Source organism: Typopeltis vanoorti, chromosome 20 (assembly GCF_054136105.1).
Source record: "Typopeltis vanoorti isolate ZY-2024b chromosome 20, IOZ_Tvanoo_1.0, whole genome shotgun sequence".
In the NCBI taxonomy this organism is placed as follows: Eukaryota; Metazoa; Arthropoda; class Arachnida; order Uropygi; family Thelyphonidae; genus Typopeltis; species Typopeltis vanoorti.
This window is the reverse complement of record NC_143568.1, coordinates 34779302-34806324: the sequence shown is the minus strand read 5'-3', so window position 1 is coordinate 34806324 and position 27023 is coordinate 34779302. Positions and strand designations below refer to the sequence as shown.

Here is a 27023-nt window from a genome sequence, read left to right as displayed (position 1 = left end):
ATCTAGTCTTACTTAACCTTTGATGAAGATATATATGGAAGAGTGAAGAAGAGAAATGATGTTCAAATGAAAGAGGTAATGAAAGACTCACAAGTGAGTCTTTTATTACCTTTGATTATTTGATTATTAGAGGTGTGGGGAAAAAGATGCAAAGTTTGTTCACTCTACTAATCGCTCTACTCATTCTATCAGGAGGTAGAATGAGTAGAGTGATTGAGGTGATGAATATGAAGAGTAAGCTAGCAAAAGAGTTGACAGAGGCAGTAGGAACAAATGACTTGACTGGGAAAAGGAGAACATAAGACTGGATATCAGGAAGTTGTTTAGAAGAATAAAAGTTAGTGCGACAGGAAAGGCAGTCAGTGTTTTGCCCATCTCTGGGCAACACACTAACTTAGGCAGAGAGCAAGGATTATGAATGATATCTTAATGGAAAGTACAAAGAGAAAGGAGTGTGGTTTGTGAATGTGTGATATGAGTTTAAATGTCAAATGGAGTTGTATGAATGATGGATTGCATTTGAATGGTTTTAGTGTGTCATTTGGAGGGGTTGCTGCAGGAAGGGAGAGTAATGAATGCAGAAAATGGATCTGAGCAAATAAGAAGCAATGTGGAGGAGTAGAAGAATAAGGAAAGAGAGACTGAAGTGGTGCTCATGAATGGAGAAGTGGGTAGCACAAGCACAGAGTGAAAACAAGTGTGCAAGACAGACAGGGAAACATGAGTACTCAGGGTGGACATAAAAATGCAGCATGAGAAAGGTCAATACTCAGAGGAAGTGCAAGTGTGAATAGACAAAAAAAAAGGAGAGGACGTAGGGGAGGGAACAGTTGGGTTTCAAGAGGATTTTCTGGGAATGGGTAATGAGGAGAGAGAGGGGATGGCTCAAAAGGCAGGCATGAAGTCACATCTAATAATGGCATCAGTGAAACTTGAAATGAACGGTTATGTTTGTATACAAATTATAGAAGTATCAGAACAAGAACAAAATTATTGCATTGAGCTCATCATTCAAAAATTGTTGGAATAAGTGAGACATGGTTGGATAAGGATGACATCCTGACAAGACTAGAGATGATGAAAGGGTACGATATTTTTCAGGAAGACAAACATCAAAAAAAGAAGGTGGAGTTCTGTTAATGACTGAAATGGAGTTATGTCCATACAAGGTAGAAATGCAAGGGATAGTGACAGTGGTTTTGAGCAGTATATGCAAGATAGAGGTGAATAGAATGGAATCGTCAGATGTTGCTATAAGACGTGCGTAATTTGGAGGATAGTGACCATGAAATGTATAAGCAAATTGCTTAAGCAAATGGACAGTTATTATGGGTGATTTTAATTATGATATTGATTGGAATTATGAGATAGCAGGTAGAAATAAACAATTTCTTGAGCTTTTTAAGGAAAAACTCCTCGGGCAGTATGTAACAGAGGGTATGGGAGGGTCAAGGGTCTTTGATTTCATCACCTCATCAGAGGATGTCAATATAAATGAGGTGTCAAATGATTATCTGGGTGGCTGCCAGCCACATGAGAAATACTTCTTGAAGAACAAATATATATGAGGTGTGGCTATTAAATAACAAGACTGGTTGCAAAAATGTGGTTTATTATTACAATTGTACAACTTAATTGTTATCCCATTCAACATGTTCCCCTCTATCTATACACCGTTGCATATGAATTTTCCATTGTTGGAAGCAGTGCTGCAAGTCATCAGGTGTTATCTGCTTCAGTAGCACTGCCATTTTCTCCTTTACCTCATCCACTGACTGAAAATGGGTGCCCTTCAATGTGGATTTCAACTTTGGAAAAAAGGTAAGAGTCGCATGGAGCTAAGTCTGGTGAGAAAGGTGAATGGTCCAACACTGGGTCTTCTTATCAGCCAGATACTTTACAGACATTGCATTGTGGGCTGGAGCATTGTCCTGATGGAGAATCCAAGTATTGTTCTTCCACAGATCAGGTCTCTTCTTTCTCACTTGTTTTCTCAGCTTGGCCAAAATCTTGGTTAACTGTATGACCTTCTGGTACCCATTCATTGGAAGAACAACTTGTTTGCTTACACTTAAGATAAAGGATTAAACCAAGTATATAATTTCTTGGTATCTTTAATTGATAGTATAACCAAGTGGAAAAACTTCCAACAACTATCTCTAATCCAGAGTATATTAATAATAAAGTGCAACACCTTTTGGCAACTTGTATATGAAAATATGAATTCTGCATTACTTCAACTTGGTATCACCTCTGGGTCTGGTTCCCACTGACAAGACCTTAATAAAATTCGAAACTGGTCTGGGTAGTGACCCTTCCATAATGCATACCATTATCCATACCCATAACGATATGTGCTTTGCATTATGGGATACTAACGCAAGTGATGTGAAGTTATAAGTCTCTATATGAGTTACCCCAGTCCTGAAAATAGTTCAGGCCCAAACTTGTTTGCCTACACTTGATTAAAGGATTAAATCAAGTATATAATTTCTTGGTATCTTTAATTTATAGTATAACTAAGTGGAAAAACTTCCAACAACTATTGTTGGAGAGGTTTTTCACAGAGAATGTTGGGAGAGAGGCAGGAAAACAAGAGGTCACATCTGGAAGCTGTATAATGGTGTAAACAAAGAAGTGAGAAGTAATTTTTTAGCATGGAGAGTGGTGAATAATTACAACTACCTGAGAGTGTAGTGTCTGCAAAGAACAATCATGTATTTAAGCACAGCATGATGACGTGTTTGTATGACAAGGAAACTTCCCACAATAAGCAACTTTGTGGAGGTCTAGAGATGACAATGTCAACCAGATTTGTTCCAATTTTTCAAGAATTCCTTGTGGAATCTTGTCAAATGCCGCTGAAAAGTCCAGCAGTATCTCTAAGTAACTATTTCCTTCATTCAAATCAGTTGTCATTTTATTATTTGCACGTTAATAAGTATCACATTCCTATACGCCCTATCCTGAATTCCACCTTACCAACCACTCCTGAGATATTGATTGGCCTATAATTTTCAATTTGTCTTGGAGCCTCCTATACACACTGGAACTATTTTGCCTTCTTTCCAATCCCTCGGCACCTTTCCAGAACTGAGGTTCAAATTAAACCACCCCTTGGTCAGAGGAGGTGCCAATTCCCCTGTACATTCTTATAATGCAAAGGCTGATATGCCATCTAATCCCATGATCATGGTTGTATATGGTTCTGCCAAATTGTGAGTATCAATTCATCTACATGTTGTAAGTTTATTTTTCACTTGGTTAGAGTATAATAAATTTAGTTTAATCCTTTATCCAAGTGTGAGCAAACAAAGTTTGCGCCTGAAAGTATCTTCAGGACTGGGGTAAGGTGGTACAACACCAGGGCAACTCATTGCAAAGGTAGAGCAAGCTACCAACACTCTTGTCTCAGTATCTCCTATAATGCAAAACACATCTCCTTGCGGATATGTCTGATGTTATGCATTAAGGGAAGGGCCACTACCCAGACTAGTTTCGACCTTTATTGAGGTCTCTTCAGTGGGAGCCAGGCCCAAGTTGAGACACCAGGCAGAAGCATTAGCAGGTCATCTCTACCTATAGGAGTTGCCAAATGGTGTGCCACCCTTTTTTAATAAATTACTCTGGATTTAGAGAAAGATGTTGAAAGTTTATTTTTCACTTGGTTAGAATATAATAAATTTAGTTTAATCCTTTATCCAAGTGTGAGCAAACAAAGTTTGCGCATGAAAGTATCTTCAGATCTCCACTTGGGCCTGGCTCCCACTGAAGAGACCTCAATAAAGGTCGAAACTAGTCTGGGTAGTGGCCCTTCCCAGAATGCATAACATTAGACCCGCAAGGAGATGTGTTTTGCATTATAGGCGATACTGAGATAGGAGTGTTGGTATCTTGCTCCACCTTTGCAACGAGTTGCCCAGGTGTTGTACTACCTTACCCCAGTCCTGAAGATACTTTCAGGCGCAAACTTTATCCAAGTGTGATCACACTTGGATAAAGGATTAAACTAAATTTATTATACAATTCATCTACAGTTATTTTATTCTACTATATCAGTCACTGTCACACCTGACATTATAATATCTCAACAACTTGGATGGTATTCACTTATTATATATAAGTATGATCTCCACACATGAAAGGACCTATAACATAATACTGCCATGTTGGGGCACTGCAGTGTATATATGTTTATGGGGAAAGAAATTTAAAGAGATGAAGGTTGTACACAGGAAGAAATACAGTATGGGGGGGGGAGAATGTCCTAAAGAATAGAGGTGGATGGAATGAAGGAGGATAAGAAGCTTGATATCTTTGGAATGAAAGAGGATAAGAAGCTTGATATGCTTGGAGCTAGACAGTGTATAAATGTTGGTCAGTGGATGTTGTGGTTCTTACATGGTTAGAAGAAAGTGGAGGAATGGAGGTGGTCAATTAAGAGGAACAATGGCCTACCTATTGGAAAGTCATAGCGCAGAAATAGAATGCCTATGGGAAAGTAACTGAAAGGAGTATGAGGGAAGGGTCACCTATTAAGCAGATCACCTACTTTTATATATCATCAAGAATTCTTAGAGATTATAATAAATCTAATGCAGTCCTGAAGACACTTCAGGAACAAACTTTGTTTGCTTACACTTGGATAAAGGATTAAACTAAATTTATTATAGTCTAACCAAGTGGGGGAAAACTTCCAAAATTCTTAGGGATGTTTAGGGTGTACCACTGCATATATAGGAACAATATTCTAAGGTTGGTTAGATCCATCCAAGACTTAAAGTGTTGTAGTTGAGCAGAAATAATGTTTTGAATGGAAAAGAACAAATATTTTAGGGGCTGAGGAGACTATGTATGTAATGTTTGTGATATGATAAACTGGATGTGACAGTCAGCCCAAGACGAGAAAGCTGACCTTGAAAGGAAATTGGAACATTATCAGAATGTAAGTGAAGCAGGATCTTCCTTGCATGTATAAATAATAAACAGCCAGAGTTCTTATGGCATTGAAATTTACAAAGTCACTGGTTACTGAAACTCCTGAGGCTTCTATCATTTGAGTACTATAGGGTTTCTCAAATGAGGAAGAGTACTTGTCATTAGCAAAACTGTGAATGGGATTTGAAGTCAGAGAGAGAGAGAGAGAGAGAAGGTCATTGATGTTAAGGAGGAAAAGCAGGGGTGAGAGTACAAAACCCTAGGGTATTCCAGAGAAATTGGCCAGAGAAATTTAACGAGAGAAAGCCATCTACCATGATATTGCAATGAGTAACCAGTGAGAAAGCTGGAAATCCAATCACAGAGTGTAGCAGGGAGGCTATAAGATTGTAACTTGTTCAGGAGGCCTCAGTGCCAGACATCGATAGAAGACCTTTGAAGTATTGAGTGTGACAGCATGGGTTTCTCCATCTTTCCATGGGCTGTGTCTAAAGGTGGGCGAGATTGGTGTGGAGGTTAGCTGTAGAATGAAAATGGCAGCACTGCGATGTGCAACCTTTGCAACCCTAGCAATATGCCCTCTAAACTTCAATCTACTGTCAACCATCACTCCCAAATCTCTACTCTCATCCACTTCCTGCAGTATTGCACCATCGATATAGTACGGCCTTATATTTCGGCACTACAAAATGCAATACCTTGCACTTATTGATATTAAAACTACAACCCCACTCTTCTGTCTCCAAGTAAAAAGTCTCTTCAAATCTTCCTTAAGGCATTCAGCATTAGCAGTGATACTTATAATTCTTCCCAACTTTGCATCATCATTAAATAACTGAAGATCCCCAGCCAGTCCACATGATATATCATTTACAAACAAGTTAAACAGCAGGGGCCCAAGAACAGAACCCAGGGGCACGACACTGGTTACCCTTCTTTTTCGAGACACTGTTCCATCATACACAACCTGCTGGTATCGTTCAGAGAGCCAATCTCTGATCCATCTAAGATCAGATGATTGGATCATCTGATCGGCTTTTGCAAAGTCTAAGAACATTACTGTATATGATTCTCCCTTATCTAACACACTTGTCACCTTATCATAAAATGCAAGTATATGAGGAGTTAAGTTAGATGTCAATAAGCAATAGAACTTGATGACATAACACTACGTGTCTTAAAGGAATGTTCTAAGCAGATAGTATCAGCCTATCTGTTTAACAAATCTTGCAACAGCACAAGTCCCAAAGGAGTGGAAGGAAGGTGAAATTGTTCGACTTCATAAAGGTGGTGATAAAAGATAACGCTATAAATTATAGACCAATCAGAATATGTGGGATTGTAGTTAAGATATTGGAGAGATTAGTGAAAGATAGGATACAAAAGTGGGTTGATAACAATGGTATTCTTTGTGATTGTCAGCATGGATTTCTTAAAGGAAGGTTGCATTTTACCAATTCGCTTATGTATTATAACAAGATGATGGATGTATTGGACAAGGAATATACAGACACATTGGTATACTTAGATTTTGCAAAGGCTTTTGATAGATTGCCACACCACAAGTTGGTAACTTAACTGGAACAGATGTATTGGATGATAGATTAGCAAGTTGGCAACTAGCTCTTAGATAGATACACAGCATGTTGTGTATGGGATGGGGTTAACCAGTGATATACGGCTGTTTGGAGATGATGCAAAAATGGAGAAGACGATGAGGAATCAAGCAGATGTTGAGTGCTTACAGGAAGGCTGCAATGTATTTTATAAATTTATAAATGGGCAACAATATAGAACTATCAGTTCAATGTTTTAAAGTGTAAGGTTCTGACATTTTATTATTATTAGTCAACCTCCAGGGAGTCCAAAGACTCATCAAGGGAGGGCATCCACTCTACAACTCTGATTCCACCACTCACAATCCTCCAACTGACTGCAACTACACCAACGCCATCTACCGCCGACCACCACTATAGTCAGGGAATCTTGCAGACTTGATCTGGATTTATTCAGAAGTATAACATCATTCGCAATAAAGTAAAGAACTAATATATGCGATCCATAATAAATAACAGTGAAGATAATGTGCACCCTTTTCCACACCTGATATTACCTCCAACCATCTTCCTGTACCTCCTTCAAGTCTAACTGCTGACTAGAGACTATGCACTTCTTGATATAATGTCCCATTTACACCATATAATTGTAGCGTTTTGAAGAGCTTTCAAGGGGAAACTATTGGTACCTTATTGTATGCCTTTTCCAGATCAACAAAACTTAAATACAAATCCTTGTTATATTCTGAAGATTTCTCAACTCTCTGTTCTTAAATCTGATCCTGACAATCTTTATTTGGCCTAAATCCAGCCTCTTCTTCACCAAACTTCCATTCCACAATTTTTCTTAGCTGCTTCTCAAGTCTTCTTCTTCACACGCTTTTTTCCCATCTATTTGGAGTCGGTCCTTTACATCAGTGGTCGGCAACCGGAGGCCCATATGCTGCCCAAACGTGTATTTTTGGCAGCCCATAAAAGGTTGACCATACTTACATGGCATGTGGCCCCATATGTTGAATTATTTAAATAATACATTTTATAATATGAATAATAAATTAAACACAATTTTATACCTATACTTTGTGAAATCGCCGTGCAACTTGGCGCAAGTCAACTGTGTGAGTCATCAGGAGTGGGGATAACAAAACTGACTTCATCCAACAACAACCAAGATTTTGGCGCACTTTTGCAGTCACGTTCCTTCGTTCGTCTTTTAATATAATTTAATAATTCAATAACATCAACTATTATTTTCAGAGAATGTATATTTGTTAAAAATAATTTCAAAAATGGGTTCAAGAACATGGAAAATTGCAGATGAAGGAAGAAGATTTAATGATGAAAGGAACAACAAGTACTTCTTTTTAAAAATAGGGGTAAGCTCCCTTTGTCTTACCTGTCATAAAAGTTGTGTTATGAAAGAATGTAATATCAGACGTGTCCGCATGGTTAGCTTGGCTATGCGTTTTCCAACCATATGCCTGGGGAATGAGTGTCCTAGGTTCGATGATTCCCCTCTGTGACATGAGGAGCTGAAGGATCTTCCTCAGCCATAGCCACGTTAGCAGTCTTGGGCATGGACAGTAAGGTTTTTGCCACAGTTTATCCTGGGGTTTTTCATCCAGCAAAGCAGGTAAACCGGCCTTGAGAACTGAACACTACAGGACATAGGATCCACCGAGGCATAAGCTGACCACCTTATCCTGTGAACAGTTTGAGGTCCGATGATTAATAAACCCACGACACCGCAAAGTAAAAGAGGGCAAAACGAAAATGAGAAAGATAATATCAGACGTCATTACGAGAATGAACATAAAAGCTAATACATGGATTCGAACCATGAACTTGGAAAAAATCAAATTAATAAATTACAAACTTCTTTGACTGCTCAGCAAAAGACATTTAAGAAGCAAAGTATTCATAATGAATCAATTGTTCGTACTAGTTATGTCGCAGGGGAACTTGTTGCGAAAGAAATAAGCTGTTATACAGGTTCAGAATTTATTAAACGATGTTTATTAGCTGAAAATGAACAAATATGCCCAGAAAAGAAGATGTTATTTCAAAATATTAGTTATCTGTCAGGACTTGTACAAGGCGAGTAGAAGAAATCGGTATCAATTTATTTGAGCAGCTTAAATTTAAAGCAAAATCATTTAAGTGTTACGCGCAGGCAATAAATGAAAGTACTGAAGTAACAGACACTGCGCAGTTAATGATGTTTATTCTAAGCATCGATAGCGACTTTGATGTTCATGAAGAATCATTCAGTTTGTGTGGTTTAAAAAAGGTACTACAACCCGCAATGACTTGTTCATAAAGGTAAAAGAAACTATTGATTCTTTAGAATTGGACTGGAAAAAAATTATATAGTGTGATAACCGATAATGGAAGAAATATTTGTGGCTCTAACGCCAGTGCAGAAGGTCGAATTTGTGCGAATTACAGAATTTAGGTTATGATAATCTTATGGTGTTCCACTGCATTATTCATCAGGAAGCACTTTGTAGCAAAATTTTGTCATCAATGAAAGATGTTATGAACATCGTGATATCAACTGTAAATTACATCTGACATGACAGTCTGAAACACCATCAATTTCAAGAATTCTTGATAGAAATAGAATTGGAGTATGAGGACGTTATCTACTACTCAGCTGTTAGATGGTTAAGCAGAGGTGCTGTACTAAAAAGATTTTTTTAATTTATGTGAAGAAATAGATATTTTCATGACGGAACACGAAAATACTGTCCCACAACTATGGAATAAAAAATGGATTATGTCTCTTCCATTTATGGGAGATATTACAACGTACCTTGATGAACTTAATTTGAACCAGCAGGGTTAAGGCAAATTATTAGCAGAACTGTTTTCTGACATAAAAGCTTTTGAAGGCAAACTATGTCTGTTGAAGAAACATATGATGGAAAAAAATCTACATCAATATATTTGTTGCAAATTTGCATCTACAGTTGAATGGCAAACACAAAAGGAAATTTTTTTGTTGGTACTATTGAAGATTTACAAACGGAATTTTCAACAAGATTTGTGGATTTTCACAAAAATAGCATCGAAATGCGATTATTTTTGAACCCTTTTAATGTCGACATTGATGACGTACCAAACCAACTACAGGTGGAAGTTTTGAATTACAACACAATGAAACATTAAAGAACGCATTTTCGTTAGAAAATGTCCAAAAATTTTATTGATGCTTACCAAAAAAATTTGAAGGATTAATCAGTTTCCAACAATGGGATGCAAAGTGTACACTTAGTGGTGAAATTTTGGAGGAAGGTAAGGAGACAAGATACATTGCAGTGGTGGTGAATGAGGATCTGAAGTTCAGAAGTCACACATGGCATGAGTTGTGAAGTCATCACATTGGCTAATGGCAATGATGTGGAGTATATTAGCATGCAGAAATAAAGAGGTTCTAGTTCCAGCGTATAAGGCCTTGCATAGATTACTGTACACATATTTAATCCCCTGGTTTTCATTGTGATGAGGATATACTGAAAATAGTCCAGAGAAGACTGACTAAGGTGGTAACTGGTCTTTGAGATGTGGGATATGAAGACAGATGGATGGAATGCAGTTTGAAAATGAGATCAATGTAGCTTGAATGATATTTAAGAACTGTCAAGTAGAAGCAATATCTAAATGTACAAGGATCAGAAGGTTACATAAGGTAGGTGTGAAATAGATAAATGAAGAGATTAATCATGCAATATAGAGGAAAAAAAGACATTATGGAGGAAAAATAAGAGGAGCGGTAATATAAATATTATTTCTGGGAAGGAGTGGTAATAATTAATTCCATGAGGATTACAAAGAACAGTCCAGGAGGGTGACTTGGTTGGTAAGGGTATCAAAAGTGAAGTATGTGCAGCAGTTAGTTAATGAAACCAATAAGAATCCTAAGGAGTTCTTTCAATATTTAGCCAGCAAAAAATAATGTTTATAGAAGGATGACATTACGAGAAAATGTATAAGAACAACTGCAGAGGATACACCTGAAATACTTAATGAGCAGTTCATAAAGGTCTTTCATTCTTCTGAATGTGAGACATCATGGAGAGTTGAGAGCAGTTGATAATGAGAAGAGACTGACTAAGTGAGCAAGAGTTATATGGGAAATTGAGCAAACTTTATGTTGATAAGGCTGTGGGACTTGATAATATATCCTTCAGAATATGTGGTTATCACCACATATTCTGAAGGAATGCGTCAGGGAGTTGACATCTGCCTTGACATTTTTTTTAAGTATGAGTCTTGCACTGGGTCGAGTTCTAAAAGAGTAGAAGGAATGCAACATTGTGCTGCTTCATAAGGGAGGTGATAGAACTCAAGCATCAAATTATATGCCTATCTGTGTGTTAGGTGTTTTGGTTAAGTTGTTGGAGAAGCTGGTGAGAACTAGGATCCAGAATTGGGTTGACAGCAATGGTATTATCTTTGATGGATAGCATGGATTTGCTAAAGGGGGGGGGGTCATGTTTTAGTAATTTACTTATTACAATAAGGTAATGGCTTCATTGGACAAAGGTGATGGATACACGGTAGTATACTTTGATTTTGCAAAGGTTTTTGATAGATTACAGCATAAGTTGATAGCCAAACTAGAGCAGATGGGGTGGGATATTAGATTAGTGCATTGGATCAGAGATTGACTATCTGATAGATATCAGCAAGTGGTATATGGGAGAGCAATACCCCAGAAGAGGAAAGTCACTAGTGGTGTGCCTCAGGAGTCTGTTTCAAGGGCCATTGTTGTTTAACCTATATGTTAATGTGATATTGGGGAAGATTTGGATGAGGATATTCAATTGTTTGCAGATGACGCAAGTTGGGATGAACTATGAGGAGTAGAGCAGACATGGCCTTACAAGAAAACTTGAATAGATTTACGAGGACAACACAAAGAATTCTGGGAATGATGCAGAGGACACTGACTTGTAGAAGTATGGAGATTCTTATTCCATTGTATAAGGCTCTGATTAGGCCACACATGTACTACTATGCACAGATTTGGTCACCTGGTTTTCAAAAGGATGAAGATATGTTGGAAAGGGTCTAGAGGTCACTGACTAAGGTAGTTTCTGATCTCTGGAATATGAGGAAAGGTTGAGAAGATGCAATTTACAAAGTCTAGTGGATAGGAGGAAGAGGGGGTGATATGATTGAGACGTACAACTTGGTAAGGGATTACTATAGGATCAATGTTGAAGAGGTTTTTCATAAAATGGTGGGAGATCAGGGGAGAAAAGGGAAGAGGTCGTCACTGGAAACTGTATATAAGGAGGGTGTGAATAAGGGAAGAGTAAGAAGCAGGTGTTTTGCATGCAGAGTTGTGAATGATTGGAATGCCTTGCCTGAGAGTATGGTGTCTACAGAGAATTTTAATGTGTTTAAGGCATGGTATGATGAGTGTGTATGAGAAAAGGACTTTATAAATGAGAGTTTGACTATAGTGTCTTAGGGTAATAGTAATAATAAATTTTTTGTAGAATGGGAGAAGGGGGACAGAACAAGTGGAAATCCCTGGAAGTTCTATAAGGAGGGAGTGAGCATGGGTATAAAGAGCAGGGTTTTTGCATGGAGAGTGGTTGGTGGGTGGAATGTGTTGCGTATCACTGTGGTAAATGCAGATACATAGAATGAGAGAGTAAAGCATGGTTTGACAGGCTCTGTATGTAACAGTGTGTGTGTCTCCTGCAATGAGACTTTTGACTCCATGGAGTCTGGTGTTAATAACAATAGTAGTAATAATAATAATTATAATGAAATGGTTTATATGGAGATGGCATGGTTTTCCCCTTCTAGAAGCATTTTTCATCCTGCAAAACAATCAAATGGTCAGAAAAACACATGCAAGTAGCAGACATAAAACACTGATCTTGTGGCCCTAGTTGATTCAGTTCTAATTCCAAACAATTATGATATTAGAAATCATAAGCAATGAAAAAGGTAGGATATTTTGTGGTGAACAGTACTAGACAAATGAAAGTTTAAAAATGAAGCATAAAGAAATTAAGATCCTGTTGGACTATGACTAATCAAAGCAAAAACTTTAATTTTTCTGGAAATGAATTCTTAGTTTTTGTAATACTAAGATAATCATAGAAGGAACAATTTGATAAACACCAGGCAAGGATAGAAGTGAAAATGTATCTTTGAGGGCAGTAAGAAAGATGACAACTTCTAGGTTGGTTTGAAGATGGTATACAAATTATATCTGCAAAGAATGTATCAAATATCTTTGATCAATGTTACAAAAAACTAGTGTTTATGAAATACCCTGTTGTTGTCATCTTTGCTACTTTGGACAGACTAGCTGTTCTGCTACTGTTAGAACCAAGAACATCAAGATTGCATAAGACGTTTTGAATTTGAGGGTTCAGATGTTGCTTCTTATACCATCAACACTAGAGAGTCACCGGAACCATGCCAAGATGCTATACTACAGTAGGTTCAAATTTCATAGTTTATTTTTTTTGAATCATGCTTATATCTGTATGCTTATCTCAGACTTTTAATTTGAGATTTATACCCACATCTCTTAACTCAATAGTGTTTCCTCCTACTGTACAGCCAAAACTAGACATGTGATATTATACACATGCTGTATGACTTGTTTTCAGAATTTAAATGTTGTTACCAGTTCTTATGCCTTCTCCATGAATGAAGTTCATGATATATTGAGAAAAATATATAGAAGTAATAAATTCTATTTAGTTTTCTCTTACATGTGTGAAGCCATTATTTAAAACATACCATTTTTTTTTCATCCAGGAAACAAAGCAGACTATGCTGAGAGGATTAACTAGCCATCTTATCAGAGTATTAATTAGGTTTGTATGAAGCCAATTTAATTTATTTCAACAGGTCATTGAGCTTAATATGTCTGGAGAAGGTGAGAAGGGAGAAATAATGGAAATCATTTACTATATCATCAGTTAAGGAACAAATTACCATGGAGAAATTTTCTAATATAATATGAACATTATACCTCATTTGACAAACCTTGCAGCACTCAAATATCGTAAGCAACAAAATCTTCCATAATCAATACTATAAACACTAACTCCTGTACCACATTTTAGTGGAAGTGAGGACAACCTTGTTAACCAAAACCATCTTATTTCACGCAAGAACGATCACATTTTGTTTCCATTCATGTTTGATAATACCTAGATGTCCATGTAAGGCCAGATCTCTCCTTTTGGGCTGACTTGCATTTCAAGACTTTCCAAATAAACACCATAACCATGGCTCCTTCAAACTTCAACTAGGTGCACATTATTGTTCAAGATACTTTTTCTTACTCATGCATCTACTGAGATTATGTGAATTCCCAGTCTACCTTGCTTTAGAATATTATTCTCACATTTGAGATGTTACACCAAAACCTTTCCTAAAACTGCTTGATACTATCCAGAAGAGGATAATTCAGTTAGTTAATAATCATTTTTTCATAGACTCACCTCATTCATTTCCCTCCAGATGGTCTGTTTTTGTTTTATGTCTCTTTTATAGGTATTTTCTAATCCCTAGGTTGCCACGGTTCCTCCACTTTCTCTTTAACCTATAGACATGAATAATTGCTGATCAACATTAATTCGGTGTTCAGCTTAAAAACTCAACCAACTGCTTGCATTTTTCATATACTTTTTGCACTTTGAAAAGATTAAAGATTTTATTAAAAGAAATAACTTGTTTCTTCTTTACAACTTGTTCACACATGGTACAGATATGCTATAGATTTTACAAGCTCTCATGTAGTGTTGATAAAAAAAAAGCAAACCTAATTCTAGACTTTTTCAATGAGCTAGAGTATGATTATAAGCATACACTGCCATTTTTGTTAGCTGTATTCACTAAATGTTTAAACATTACAAATTGAAGAAAGAAAGATTAAACAAACATACCTACAGGTGTATTTAGTCCATTTTCATAGATAGGAGGAAGCAATCGGATAAAAGGTGTTAATGAAGCACCCCAAGTTGGGTTCTGAAAATTATTGCATGAACCATCATATGTACGATACTTGCGATGGAAACACATATCAGAACATTCCAGTTGTGGACGATGAACCAAGCATCCTGATAAATTGGCCAATAATTCTAGGTGATTTGGGGAAAGCAGATTGCTATATGAAAAACCTGAAAAGTTGAAACTTTCTGCATATAACTGACACATAATTTTTAGTATAAGTTACAATTTATTGACATATTACCTAATTGTCTTAAACTCAGAAAATGAGAGATAAAAAAAATCAAGAATCAAAGATATGTAGTGGTATTTCAAGATTAAATCAGACTATTATTTAAATATTTTACTATCTCACTAGTCTCAACTCCTAGATGAAAAGAAAACAGAAGTTTTCTTTTCATTTGAAGGCTTTCAAAAAGGAATCACTATCAAATTCTATCAGAAATTTTCACTATCATAATATTCACTATCAGAAATTATTATTAACATCTAACCTCCATGGAGTCAGAGATTCATCATGGGAGGTACACATTATCACACACAAAATTTGTCCAACCATCCATTAAACAGATTGAATGTGTTGTGTATAGTGTAAAACACGATTACATTTACTTAATAATGTATATGCACAATGCAGAAAGAATGTTGCATTTCTTGACACTTGCCAAAATTAAAAATACAAAGAGGCAAATTCAATGTAACTTATATAATCCAAACTCACTTTTCCATACATTTCAAAGTAGTCCAATCTCTCCCCAACCCAAACATATGCTGTTAAAAGGATACTTTAAAAAAAATAAATACCAGTCCCATCCACAAAAGGCTATTAAAGCCTTTAAGTACTAGACTTAGTAAGGGTTAGATAAAGTAGCACTTCTCTATGTAACTGAGCCATTACAGTCCTCCAAATAAAACATGGTAGTCATCTTGCACCAGGTGATGAAATTCACTTATCACCTAAATAAATTCACATGGCATCTATGCTCACCATGGTATTCAAACCTGCAGACTGTTGGTTGGATAATATGTGTGCTAACCACTCACCCATCTGGGTTTCTGTTTCAATGTTGCAAATATGTAAGATTTAACTAAAAAAGTTTAAAAGCTATATGTAACATTCATGGGATGGCACAAGAAATTGATCAGAAAAATTTTGGGATGATGTTAGGAAGTTGAAAGGACATGTTTGCAGAACTGAATAACATAACATAAGGAATCAGTGCATGTTGAAAAATGCCCTGAGTTATTAAGAGGTGGTAGGTAGGATTCAGAGGCAGGTGACAAGATAGTGGAATGTCCCACTACCCGCTCCTTTTGCTAGTTTGAACCACACTTCAAACTAGCAATCCTGATTCTCTCTCCCACCCCTTTTACTATCTCCATCCAGCCATCCTCTATCACATCTTGGGATGCATAAAGTGTCATGTTATACATGACACTACTGTGAATAGACAGGAAGATCTGTTAACAACACACCATGGAGAACAAAATACATTCACTACCATCATTATGGTAAGTACTAACAGACTATGCTTTGGACACCCCAAAATACATGATCAGATGGAAGGAAACCATTGTGCTATGTAAGTCATTACACGTTCGAAAGACTATTTTTGAGTCTGCAACAACAACTATGATATACTCACCTAACCTCAAAAAATATCTGCATTAATCTGCCAAAAATTTGGATGATAATAATCTTACAACCCAACAACTGCAAAAAATTTACATAACATCAAAGGATTCCAAATTGGGACTCTAGGCCTTTTGTCTTTTACAATTTGAATTTATTATATTCATTTTTGCTTGTGTGTTGTAAACAGCAGCTATGCTCTGAAGATTTATTTTGGTGCTGTGATACCAAAATAAATCTTCACAGCATGAAAGAGATGAACCCTGGACCAACCATGATAAAAGTATGTTAGTTCACTTGTATATAAGTTCAATTAAACAACATCCAGACTACTACATTGATATCTGTTCCCAGGATTTCAAGAGGATGAAAAACTTTACAGGAAGTACAAAAGCAGATAAAAATGATATCAGGACTGTGCAATGTTTACTGGGAGAAAAACTGACAGCATGTAATCTGCAAAGTTTGATGAGCAGAAGACAAAGTTATGGGATGAGGACAAAGGAATGACTGAATCATTTAAATTATTGAGCTGTATTTATCAGACAGACATAACAATGGTTTTTCCAAGAGCAGAATAAGAAGTTGGGATAAGAACCATCCCTGGAAGTTGCATGATGGAGTTGTAAGCAGTATATTTTTTTTAATGCACCTGAAGAGTGGTATACCAAGAGGGTAGTAATAGAGAAGCAGGCAGTGAATGAGTTTAAGGACTGGTACATATGGACCTTCTGCACTGAGTCAACTCTACAGAGGACATGTTAAAAATTGAACTGTTTCCTCTGTTATTTCAGTGAAATCCACCCAGCTCACTAATTTTGTCACTGGGCAAGGAAGAAAAAAGGAAATAACGATATATTTGTTGATGTGTTAAAAGACATTATGCTGGTGTACTTTGCAAAAGTATTTGATAGATTACTAAAGTTGGTGTACAAGCTGCAGATAACAGAAATAGATATACTGGTTAGATGGATCAGAGATTGCTCTCTGAACGATACCAGTAAGTTGTGAATGATGGGGCAGTGTCTCAGAAAAATAGGGTGACCAGTGGCATACGTCAGGATTTAACTTATTTATTAATGATATTTCATGTGAACTGACTGGGGATCTTAAAATGTTTGCTGATGATGCACAGATGGGAAGAATTATAAGTAGCTCTGCTGATATTAATTCCCTTCAGGAAGATTTGAATAGACTTTTAGCTTGGACAAATGAGTGGGGGTTGCAGTTTTAATATTAATAAATGTAAGGTGTTACACTTTGGGACACAGAGATATAAGGCTATGTACTGTACTGGTGTAACTGTACTTAGGAAGTGGATGAGATTCTGGATCTTGGAGTGATGGTAGGAAGTGGACTGAAGTTCAGAGGACACATCGCAAGTATTGCAAAGACTGAACATTGTATAGCTGCCATGATAAAAAGTGCATTGGCATGTAAGGAGGTGGTGGTGGCTCTATATTGGTCAGAACACATTGAACTACTGTGCTCAGATTTGGTCACCTAGTTTTCATTGGGATGTGGAAACACTAGAGAGAGAGAGTGAGTGTCCAAAGATGAATAACCAAAGTGAAATCGCTTTGTTTATGGAAAAGATGAGATAAGATAGAGATCTTAAAGTTAGTTAAGCGATTCTATCAGATTAATAGAGAAGAAATCATAAAAAGAGTGGATCTTAAGATGGGAAGAACAAGAGGCCATCCCTGAAGGTTGTATAAAGATGTGGTGAAGAAGGGTGTGATGAATAGTTTTTTTATGTGGAAAGTTGTTAGTGAGTTAAATATATTGCCTGAATGCATTGTGAATGCAGGTAATGTAAATAACTTCAAAACTCATCATGACAGACATGTTGCTGGTTGACCTCCCATGATGTGTCTGTTAACTCTATGGAGATTACCATAGACTCAAGATTGGCTAACTTGCAGAGAAAGCGAGATGAACTCATAGAGGATGTGTAATGTCTTGGGAATGAGATGAGAAGTATGCCAGATGAGATTAGGAGAATCAGAGTAGGAGCGAGAGAGTTATGGGAATGATAGAAGAGGAGAGAATAGAAACAGTAGAAGAGGAGGAATGGAAATAGTCAGAGCGTGGGAATAAGAAGAATGCGAGACAGTGCTGGAACCAGGGATAGAGTGATGCCAAGACAGCAGGTAAATAGGTGAACACAGAGAGAAAGAGTTAGAGGGGGGAGAGAGAGAGAGAGAGTGAGGGAAGCAGGAGCAATCAAGGAACAGAGTGGTAAGCGGTATGATGTATGGAGACTCAATGATCCATGGTGTGCAGGATAGGATACCTGACGAGTGTTTGCCTGGAGGAACAATACAAAGTATGGCTATGGCAATTAAGCAAGGTGAAAGTGTGGATAAGATGATTGTGATTGTGGGCACGAATGACTTGAGAGGCACTGTAAATCAGATGGCGAGAGATCTGGGATACATGCTTGAGATTGTACAAAAGAAAACGCAGACAGGAAAAATAGCGTGTGTGTTACCTAGTTATGATAATGATGAGCCGAGTAGATGAGCAGTAATAATGAATAGCATAATAGCCAGAATATGTCAATGCTTGGAGGGCATTTGAGGACAGAAAGGAGCTCTATGTGAGAGACAGCTTGCATTTGAATAAGGAAGGATGTAGGCATTTGGAGAGATTGCTGTTTTCTGAACGAGTCGGTGCGTCAATGCAGGGAAACGTGGGAATGGGTGCTTGGGGGGAAGGGGAATGACATCAGATAACACTAAATCTAGTGGAGTCTGGAGGAGATAATAATAGGTATAGAAGCAGTGACATTTTTCTGCTTTATACTAATGCCAGGAGTATCCAGAATAAAGGAGATGAATTGGTGGTGCTGATAACATTAGCCTGGCCAAAGATTATTTGGATCTCTGAGATGTGGTTGACGGAAGATGATATAATAACAGGAATAGAAGTAGCAGGGTACAGCATTTTTTGGCAGGATAGGAAGGGAAAATGCAGTGGTGGAGTACTACTTATGATAAGTGATGACATGTCCTCTAAGAGTGGAGGCTTTGGAAGGCAGTGATACTAATAGTTTTGGAAGCATATGGTGTGAGGTACAGATGGGCAAAACAGGATATTTAGTGGGATGTTGCTACAAGCCAAGGAGCACAAAAGGTGGGGAGCATGAGATGTTTAGGCAGTTGAGCTTGGCAAGTGCAAGAAGAATGATTGTTAAGGAGATTTTAACTACAGCAGTATAAGTTGGGAAGAGGAAAATGCATGTAGTAATAAGAGAATGAAATTTCTGGAATTCTTGAGGGACAGATGTCTTAGGCAACATGTAATAGAGGAAACAAGAGGTTCAAGAATTTTAGATTAAATCATAGCATCAGAGGAGCTGATACTAATGGAGATGATATCTCCCCACCTTGGAGAGAGTGACCATGTGGTTTTGACTTGGAAGATGAATAGACATGCAGGAGTATCAAAGAGAAGAGAATTTATGTGGAATTATAAGGCGAGTGATTATAAGTCTTAGATATCAACTTGAGTCAGTTCCATGAAGCATGGAATTGGAAGGGTGAGATATCATTAATGCCTGGGAAATTATGAAGGAATATTTATTAGCAGCAATAGTAAGCTGTATTCTATGAGTGAAAAAGAGGACACAATTTGGTGTGAAGTAGATGACAAACAATATCTAACAGGAACTGTAGGTGAAAAAGAGGTTATGGAAGAGATATAAGGAGAGGGATGGAGAGCAGATGCATGAAGAATATAAGACTCAGGCCAGGAGAGCAACTAATATAAGGAAGCAAAACTGGAATATGAGAAGAGACTGGTATTAAGATTCAAAGATAATCCTAGAGAATTTTTTTAGCTATGTGGCCAGTAGGAGGAGAAATGATTGTGGAAGAATGACATTGTGGGATAAAAATGGAAATGGAGTCTGATGCAGAGGACATAGTGGAGTTGTTCAATAAATACTTTATTGGAGTATTTCATCCTGGAGAAGTAAGTTTTAATACTAGAGTGATAGGGCAGGTTCGAGGTTTAGAGGTGCAAGAGGAGAGTGTGATCCAAATACTGAGTTCTCTGGATGGTAAAGCTGTGGGATTGGATGGTATTTCACGATGGGTTTTGAGAGAATGTGCTAATGAACTGACAGCTCCATTGACCTGGGTTTTCAATGAAAATCTGGCTACAGGAATGTACCCAAGGAATGGAAGATAGTGCCATTGCATAAGGGTGGTAGCAGACTGGAAGTGTCAGATTATAGACCAGTTTTTGTGACATCAGTAGTTGTTAAGATCTTGGAGAAATTAGTGAGGGACCATATACAGCATTGGGCAGATGAGGGTAATGTTATCTGTGAGAGTCAACATGGATTTGTTAAGAGGTGCTCTTGCTTTAGTTATATGAATGCCTTTTATAATAAAGTGACAAGAGCAGTTAATGAAGTCAAGGCAATTTTTTTGGATTTTGCAAAGGCATTTGATAGGGTGCCACATGATAAGCTGTATTTAAGTTGCAGCACATGGGTTTAGATGTCAGGTTAGTCAACTGGATTGGCTGACTGATAAGTATCAGAGAGTTGTATATTGTGGGGCAGTAGCAAGGACGCAGTAGGTTACAAGTGGGGTCCCACAGGGCTCAGTACTGGGACATGTATTGTTTAATCTTTATATCAATCACATTGTCAGCAGATTGCAAGGGGATATTCAGTTGTTTGCAGATGATATGAAGCTAGAAAGGGTTATTAGTAATAGTGCAGATGCAGCAGCCCTACAAGAGGATTTGAATAAACTAGACCAATGGGCAAATGAATAGTGGTATCAGTTTAATGCAGATCAAATGTAGTCTTGAAGTTTGCAATACATTGATGGGAGGCTGCATACTTAATTTGAGAAACTGTGCTAGAGGAAGTAGGGGTGGCAAGAGATTTGGGAATGATGATTGATAGAAAACTGAAATTCAGGGAACATATTACAAAGGAGTGGTGAAGGTAACCCAGAGTATAGCTTCAATACTAAGAAGGATGCCCTGCAGAGATAAAAGAGTTATCGTTCCATTCTATATGACCCTGATGAAACCACACTTAGTCTATTGTTCTCAAATTTGGTCCCCAGGATTTGAATGGAGTAAATTAACTGTGGAAAGGATACAGAGGCAGATAACAAAGATGGTTTCAGGACTGTATAATATTAGATATGAGGATTGGCTGAGAGAATGTGGACTGCAGAATTTGGCAGATAGAAGGAGAGGTGATATGATTGAGACTTTTAAACTGTTGAGAGGTAGTTACAAGTTTGACACCGAGAAATTGTTTCGCTTGGTGGAACAGGAAGGAGCGATGACAAGGGGCCATCCCTGGAGGTTGCAAAAGGAAGCTATGAGCAAGAGGATGAGGAGTGGTTTCTTTACATTTAGGGTGGTTGAACCATGGAATGCACTGCCTGATAGTGGTGAGAGCAAGCATGGTCAATGAGTGGTATGATAAACTGTGTTTCCTAGGAAGGACCTCCCACAATGAGTCTTTTGACTCCATAGAGACCTAAATAATAATAATAATATCAACTACATTTTGATTATCATCAAACCACCAGAGTCCTTTCCATCTGATTCTCAGAGAATATACTAAATAATTAATTGCAGCATTTGGAAAATCCCTTCACGGTAAATGTAACAGAAAACTATTATTATTATTTAGGCCTCCATGGAGTCAAAAGACTCATCGTGGGAGGTCGTTTTTAGGAAACACATAGTTTATCATATCACTCCTTGAACGCATTGACCGTTCTTCCTCTAACCACTCTCTCAGGCAATGCATTCCTCACCCTCTTGCTCACATCTTCCTTTTGTAACTTCCAGGGATGGCCCCTTTTCATTGCTCCTTCCTGCCATTCCACCATGTGAAAGAACTCCCCAATGTCTACCCTGTAACTGCCTCTCAATAGTTTAAAAGTCTCAATCATATCACCACTCATTCTATCCAGCAAACTCTGCAGTTCACATTCCCTCAGTCGATCTTTGTAACTGACACTGTACAGTCCTGAAACCATCTTTATTATCCACTTCTGCACTCTTTTCACAGTTAATTTATTCCCTTCAAATCCTGGAGACCAAATTTGAGAACAATAGTCCAAGGCCGCGCGGTTAGCCTAGTGCCCGTGCAGTTTGCAACCATGCCTGGGGAAGGAGCATCCTAGGTTCGATTCCTGTCGGTGATGTGAGGAGCTGAAGGATCTTCCTCAGTCATATCCAAGTTAGCCAGTCTTGGGGCATGGACAGTAAGGTTTTTCATTCAGCAAAGCAGGCAAATCGGCCTTGAGAACTCAACACTATGGACATAGGATGTCCATAGTGTTGAGTTCCGGGGCGTAGGGCTGACCACCTTATCTTGTGAACAGTTTGAGGTATGATGATTAATAAACCCTCGACACCGCAAGTTAAAAGGGTAAAAGGAAGATGATAAGATAGTCCAAGTGTGGTCTTTATACTGATCTATATACTTTATTCTGATCAGGGCTTTATACAATGGAATGACAACCCTTATCTCTGCAAGTCAGTATCCTTCTCAGTATTGCAGCAATCCTCTGGGTTACCTTCACCACCTTTGTAATATGTTCTCTGAATGTCAGGTTTCTATCAATCATCACCCCCAGATCTAGTCTCCCTTAGTTCCTCCAGTACAGCTCCTCCAATCGAGTATGCAGCTTCCCATCGATGTATCCCAAACTTCAAGACTTTACATTTTGCTGCATTAAACATCAAGTTTAAGGTTTAATGCATTAAACCTTATTTACAATCTTTCATGGGCATGTTTCACACTGGAAGAAACTTAGAAAGGGGAGGGGACATTTGTGATAGATGACAGCTAAATAATGCAGAAAAGTAAAAGTTTAAATAGTGCAGCAACACCAGCAATGTTGTGAAGTGCTAGATTTGGTGTGGTGATATCACACATCCATCTCGAGATGGATGTGTGATATTAGCAGGAAAGATAGAATTAGGACCAAGAGGATATGAGCAACAATTAAATCACTGAAAGCCTCTCCTGTTTATAAGAGGCTGAAGTGGCTTGGAAAAAGTTAAATGTCTCCATGGTCTCCAGAGCAGGGTTACTGGATTAGTTAATTCTTAGCCTACTCACAACTACTAATATTAATGTACTATAGGTTCCCAATCTTTCATGGATGGGATTCACGTAAGTGTTATAGTGGGATGGGTAGCATGTCAACTGTAGAGTTATGAACAAGTGAAATTGGCAAAGAAATGCAGAAGACAAAGATCGAAGTTTAGATAGAACAACACAAAAAATATGAAGAAATAAAGTAATGCAGTAAATATAGGACATATTGAGCAAAGGAGGAAGAGGAACTGTAACAGCAACCTACATTTAAATATAGAGCTAATAAAATCATCTGGAAAAGGGGGATGCGTTAGTAACAGAATTAAAATGCTGCCAAATGAGTTTTGTCCATTATCTGTACAGTCATTATCATAACAGAGCCTTTATATAGCAGTTGGCATGAGTGGCATAAATGGTTTAACTATTCCATTAATTTATATGGAGTCATTATGTTTTAATTTTAGTTTTTCTGTAGGAATGCTTAAATTAAATAGTTAAATTTATAAATCTGTAACTAAGTTTTTTTTTTTTTTCCTTCCCACTTTATTTTTTGATTTGTCATAATGGTATATTTTGCAAGACAAAACTTTCCCTGGTTTAGAAATTGTAAATCTTCAAGTCTTTTACAGAACATTTTGTTTGGCCAAAATAACTATCAATGTTGTATATAGCTAACTCTTTGAATACCAGCATAAGTGTTATGTCAATTTTTAATGGAGTTTAATTATCGTATGATTTTTAGGATTGAAAATAGTTCTAAGACCATTTATTTAGAGTATTTACTATTCTGAAATATCTTTTAATGTGGAGTTTGGTAAGTTTTAACATTATAGTTGTATAAGACCCTGATCAGATCACACTTGACCATTGTTCTCAGATTTGGTCCCCAGGATTTGTAGGAGATAAATTACCTGTGGAAATTTATCAGCTGAAAGAAAGTCGATAAAGAAATTTATCGACTGCCGAGTTTGGTGGATAGAAGAAGGAGTGGTGATATGATCGAGACTTTTAAACTGTTGAGAGGCAGTTACAGGGTGGACACTGGGGAGTTTTTTCACTTGGTGGAGCAGCAGGAAAGAGTGATAACAAAGAGCCATGCCTAGAAAGTACACAAGGAAGCTGTGAGCAAGAGGGTGAGGAGTGGTTTCTTTGTGTGGTGGGTGGTGGAACCATGGAATGCATTACCTGATAGAGTGGTGAGAGCAAGAATGGTCAATGAGTTTAAGGAGTGGTATGACAGACTTGGTGTTTCCGAGGAAGGACCTCCCACAACGAGTCTCTTGACTCTATGGAGGCCTGAATAATAATAATATATATAAAAATAATGGTTCTGATCTACATGTGTTATTGCAGGCAGACTAAGGTGAGATAATCCAGTTCCTGTAATCCAGAAAGTAAACTTGGTGTTTTTTCAAGCTACTTGAGGCCTTCAACAAGCACAGTCTTATACTGGATGGTAAAATTCATCTTCTTCTATCGAGGATATTCACAAACATCCATGTCAAAGTAGGATTTGAATTCACACTGTTGATTGACAAGCCTGATGGTTTACCAGTTTATCCATTCTGTCTGCACTGATATCCCAAGTATTAAAATCTTATTATTTTATTTCTTTCTCATGAATACAGACTTTTTTCCCTTCTACATTAAAGCATCTATGCTCTGTTTAGTTATACTTGTATCAGGTCCGCCATCATCTATTTTTCTCTCATTTTCCTGAGTTTCAATATTTTATTCTTGGCATAGAATAGTGTATCAAATAGGATACATAGTACTTCTTTCCTCACCCCTGTTAACTGCATCCATATCAAAGTATAAATGCTAAATGCTAATTCTTAGTATTCTCCAACTTTGTTTGTCCTATACTATTCCTATATATTCTGAAATAAATTATTTGATAATGTAAATGCTGTACATTTACATTATCAACCATATATATATATATTTCTGGTCATCCCCTATTTTTTTTTTCCTCGGGCTATCTTGTTTTCTACAGTTCAATAAAAAATCATATACAATGCTATTTTGCATCCTTATATTTCTAGCATAAAGTTTTCCACGACAAACATTGCATTTGTTATACTTTTTGGCAAAATTACAAGCTATTCTTCTGCTAACTCTTCTCTCATATATAAATTAATAAGACATATAAGTTGGTTAGTATATTTGGTCATTCAAACATATAATTAAATTGAAATATATATTGATCTTTAATTGACCATGATTTATAAGCATCTAATACAAACAAGTTTCCACTTTCTCTGTACTAGCCACGTTGAGTTTTTCTCTTATATTTTCTATTATAAGCCCTGAAGAAGCCGGACAGCCCCGTCAGCAAAACTTGTTATTAAATGTTTATAAATCATGGTCAATTAAAGATCAATATATATATTTCAATTTAATTATTTGGTAAGAGAATCTTACCAAATTAATGTGGAACAGTCTCTTATTCAAGATTCTTGCCTATATTTCATAGTGTGCAAAATCAGAAGGTGAATTGCACCTCAAACCCTAGTTACCATGACTCTTCCTTCATTTTTGACACTCTTGCTTCTCATCTTATTGTCACAAAGGAAGATTTCAAAGAGTTTGTTACATTTTGGCTTTAGATCCTATTCCTTTAGCACTAAGCTATGTTTACTCTTTAACTATTAATATGAATAATATTCCTTGATGCCTTATTCTTTCTTTCAATTTTAAATATTCCTTCTTTTGTCTTCACTTGTGTTCAGTTTTTCACAAATTTGATTCAGATGTTGTACCTTAGTAACTGCTACTGATTATTATTATTTTTTTTTTTTTGCTTCCTTAAAGCTATTTTGTACATTTTTTAGTCATGTTCATATTGGGATGCTTCCAATGCTCTTGTTTTTTTTTTATTCTCCTTTATTTATTTTTGTTGTACTTCAATACTCTACCATAGTTTTATTTCTCTTAGCTTTCTCAATGTCATTCTAAGCATTTCTATTTCAAATAATTCACTGCTCTTGCATTTTCATTCCACCATTCTTCAGCACTTTAAACTTTCCTCCTCTTAATTCTCTCTTAGTACTGCATTCATAACAAGCATTCACATTATCGAATAATCGCTTTTCCTGGGATGACTGATTTTTAACTTCCATTAGAGGACAAAATTGTGAGGACAATACAACGAATTCTGGCAATAATGCAAAGGACACTGACTTACAGAAGTAAGGAGATTCTAGTTCCATTGTATAAACCTTGATTAGGCCACATATTGAGTACTGTGCACAGATTTGGTGACCTGGATTTCAAAAGGATGCAGAGGTATTGGAAAAGAATCCAGAGGCAGTTGACTAAGATGATTTCTGAAATGTTGAGTATGAACAATGGTTGAGAAGATGCAATTTACAGTCTAGTGGGTAAGAGGAGGAGAGTTGATATGATAGAGACATAAATTGATAAGAGATTCTTACCAAATTAATGTTGAACAAGTTTTACATAGAACAGTGAGAGATGGGGGAGAACAAGAGGTCATCACTGGAAGCTGTATAAGGAGGGTGTGAACAAAGGAATGAGAAGCATGGAGAGTGGCAAATGATTGGAATGCATTGCACGAGAGTGTGGTGTCTGCAAAGAATGTGAACGTATTTAGGACACTGTATGATGAGCTGTGTGTATAATAGAGGAACCTCTCGCAAATAAGTAACTCCATGGATGTCTGAGGACAGTTAGGATCACCTACACAATACAAAAATATCAGTGACATTCTTTCTCCACTCTCCTCATAAAAAGTTGTTCCTTCTGGTTGTCAAAGTATGAATTATCCAATGCTCATGGTGAA

General features: G+C 37.1%; 1 protein-coding gene across 4 annotated transcripts in view; it reads right to left on the bottom strand.

The window, feature by feature from the left end:
• Nucleotides 1–27023, bottom strand: part of Pxn (Peroxidasin) — a 479183-nt gene that overhangs the window by 117853 nt on the left and 334307 nt on the right. For 3 of the 4 annotated variants that reach the window (XR_016550040.1, XM_090409901.1, XM_090409903.1), the window contains one exon: nucleotides 14426–14659. The exons of the other annotated variant lie outside the window; for it this stretch is intronic. Coding sequence is in view for 2 of the 3 variants with exons in the window: in XM_090409901.1 (XP_090266027.1) it covers nucleotides 14426–14659 (234 nt within the window). In the remaining variant the exon portion in view is untranslated. The remainder of the gene's footprint in view (nucleotides 1–14425; nucleotides 14660–27023) is intronic. 4 annotated transcript variants of the gene reach the window in all.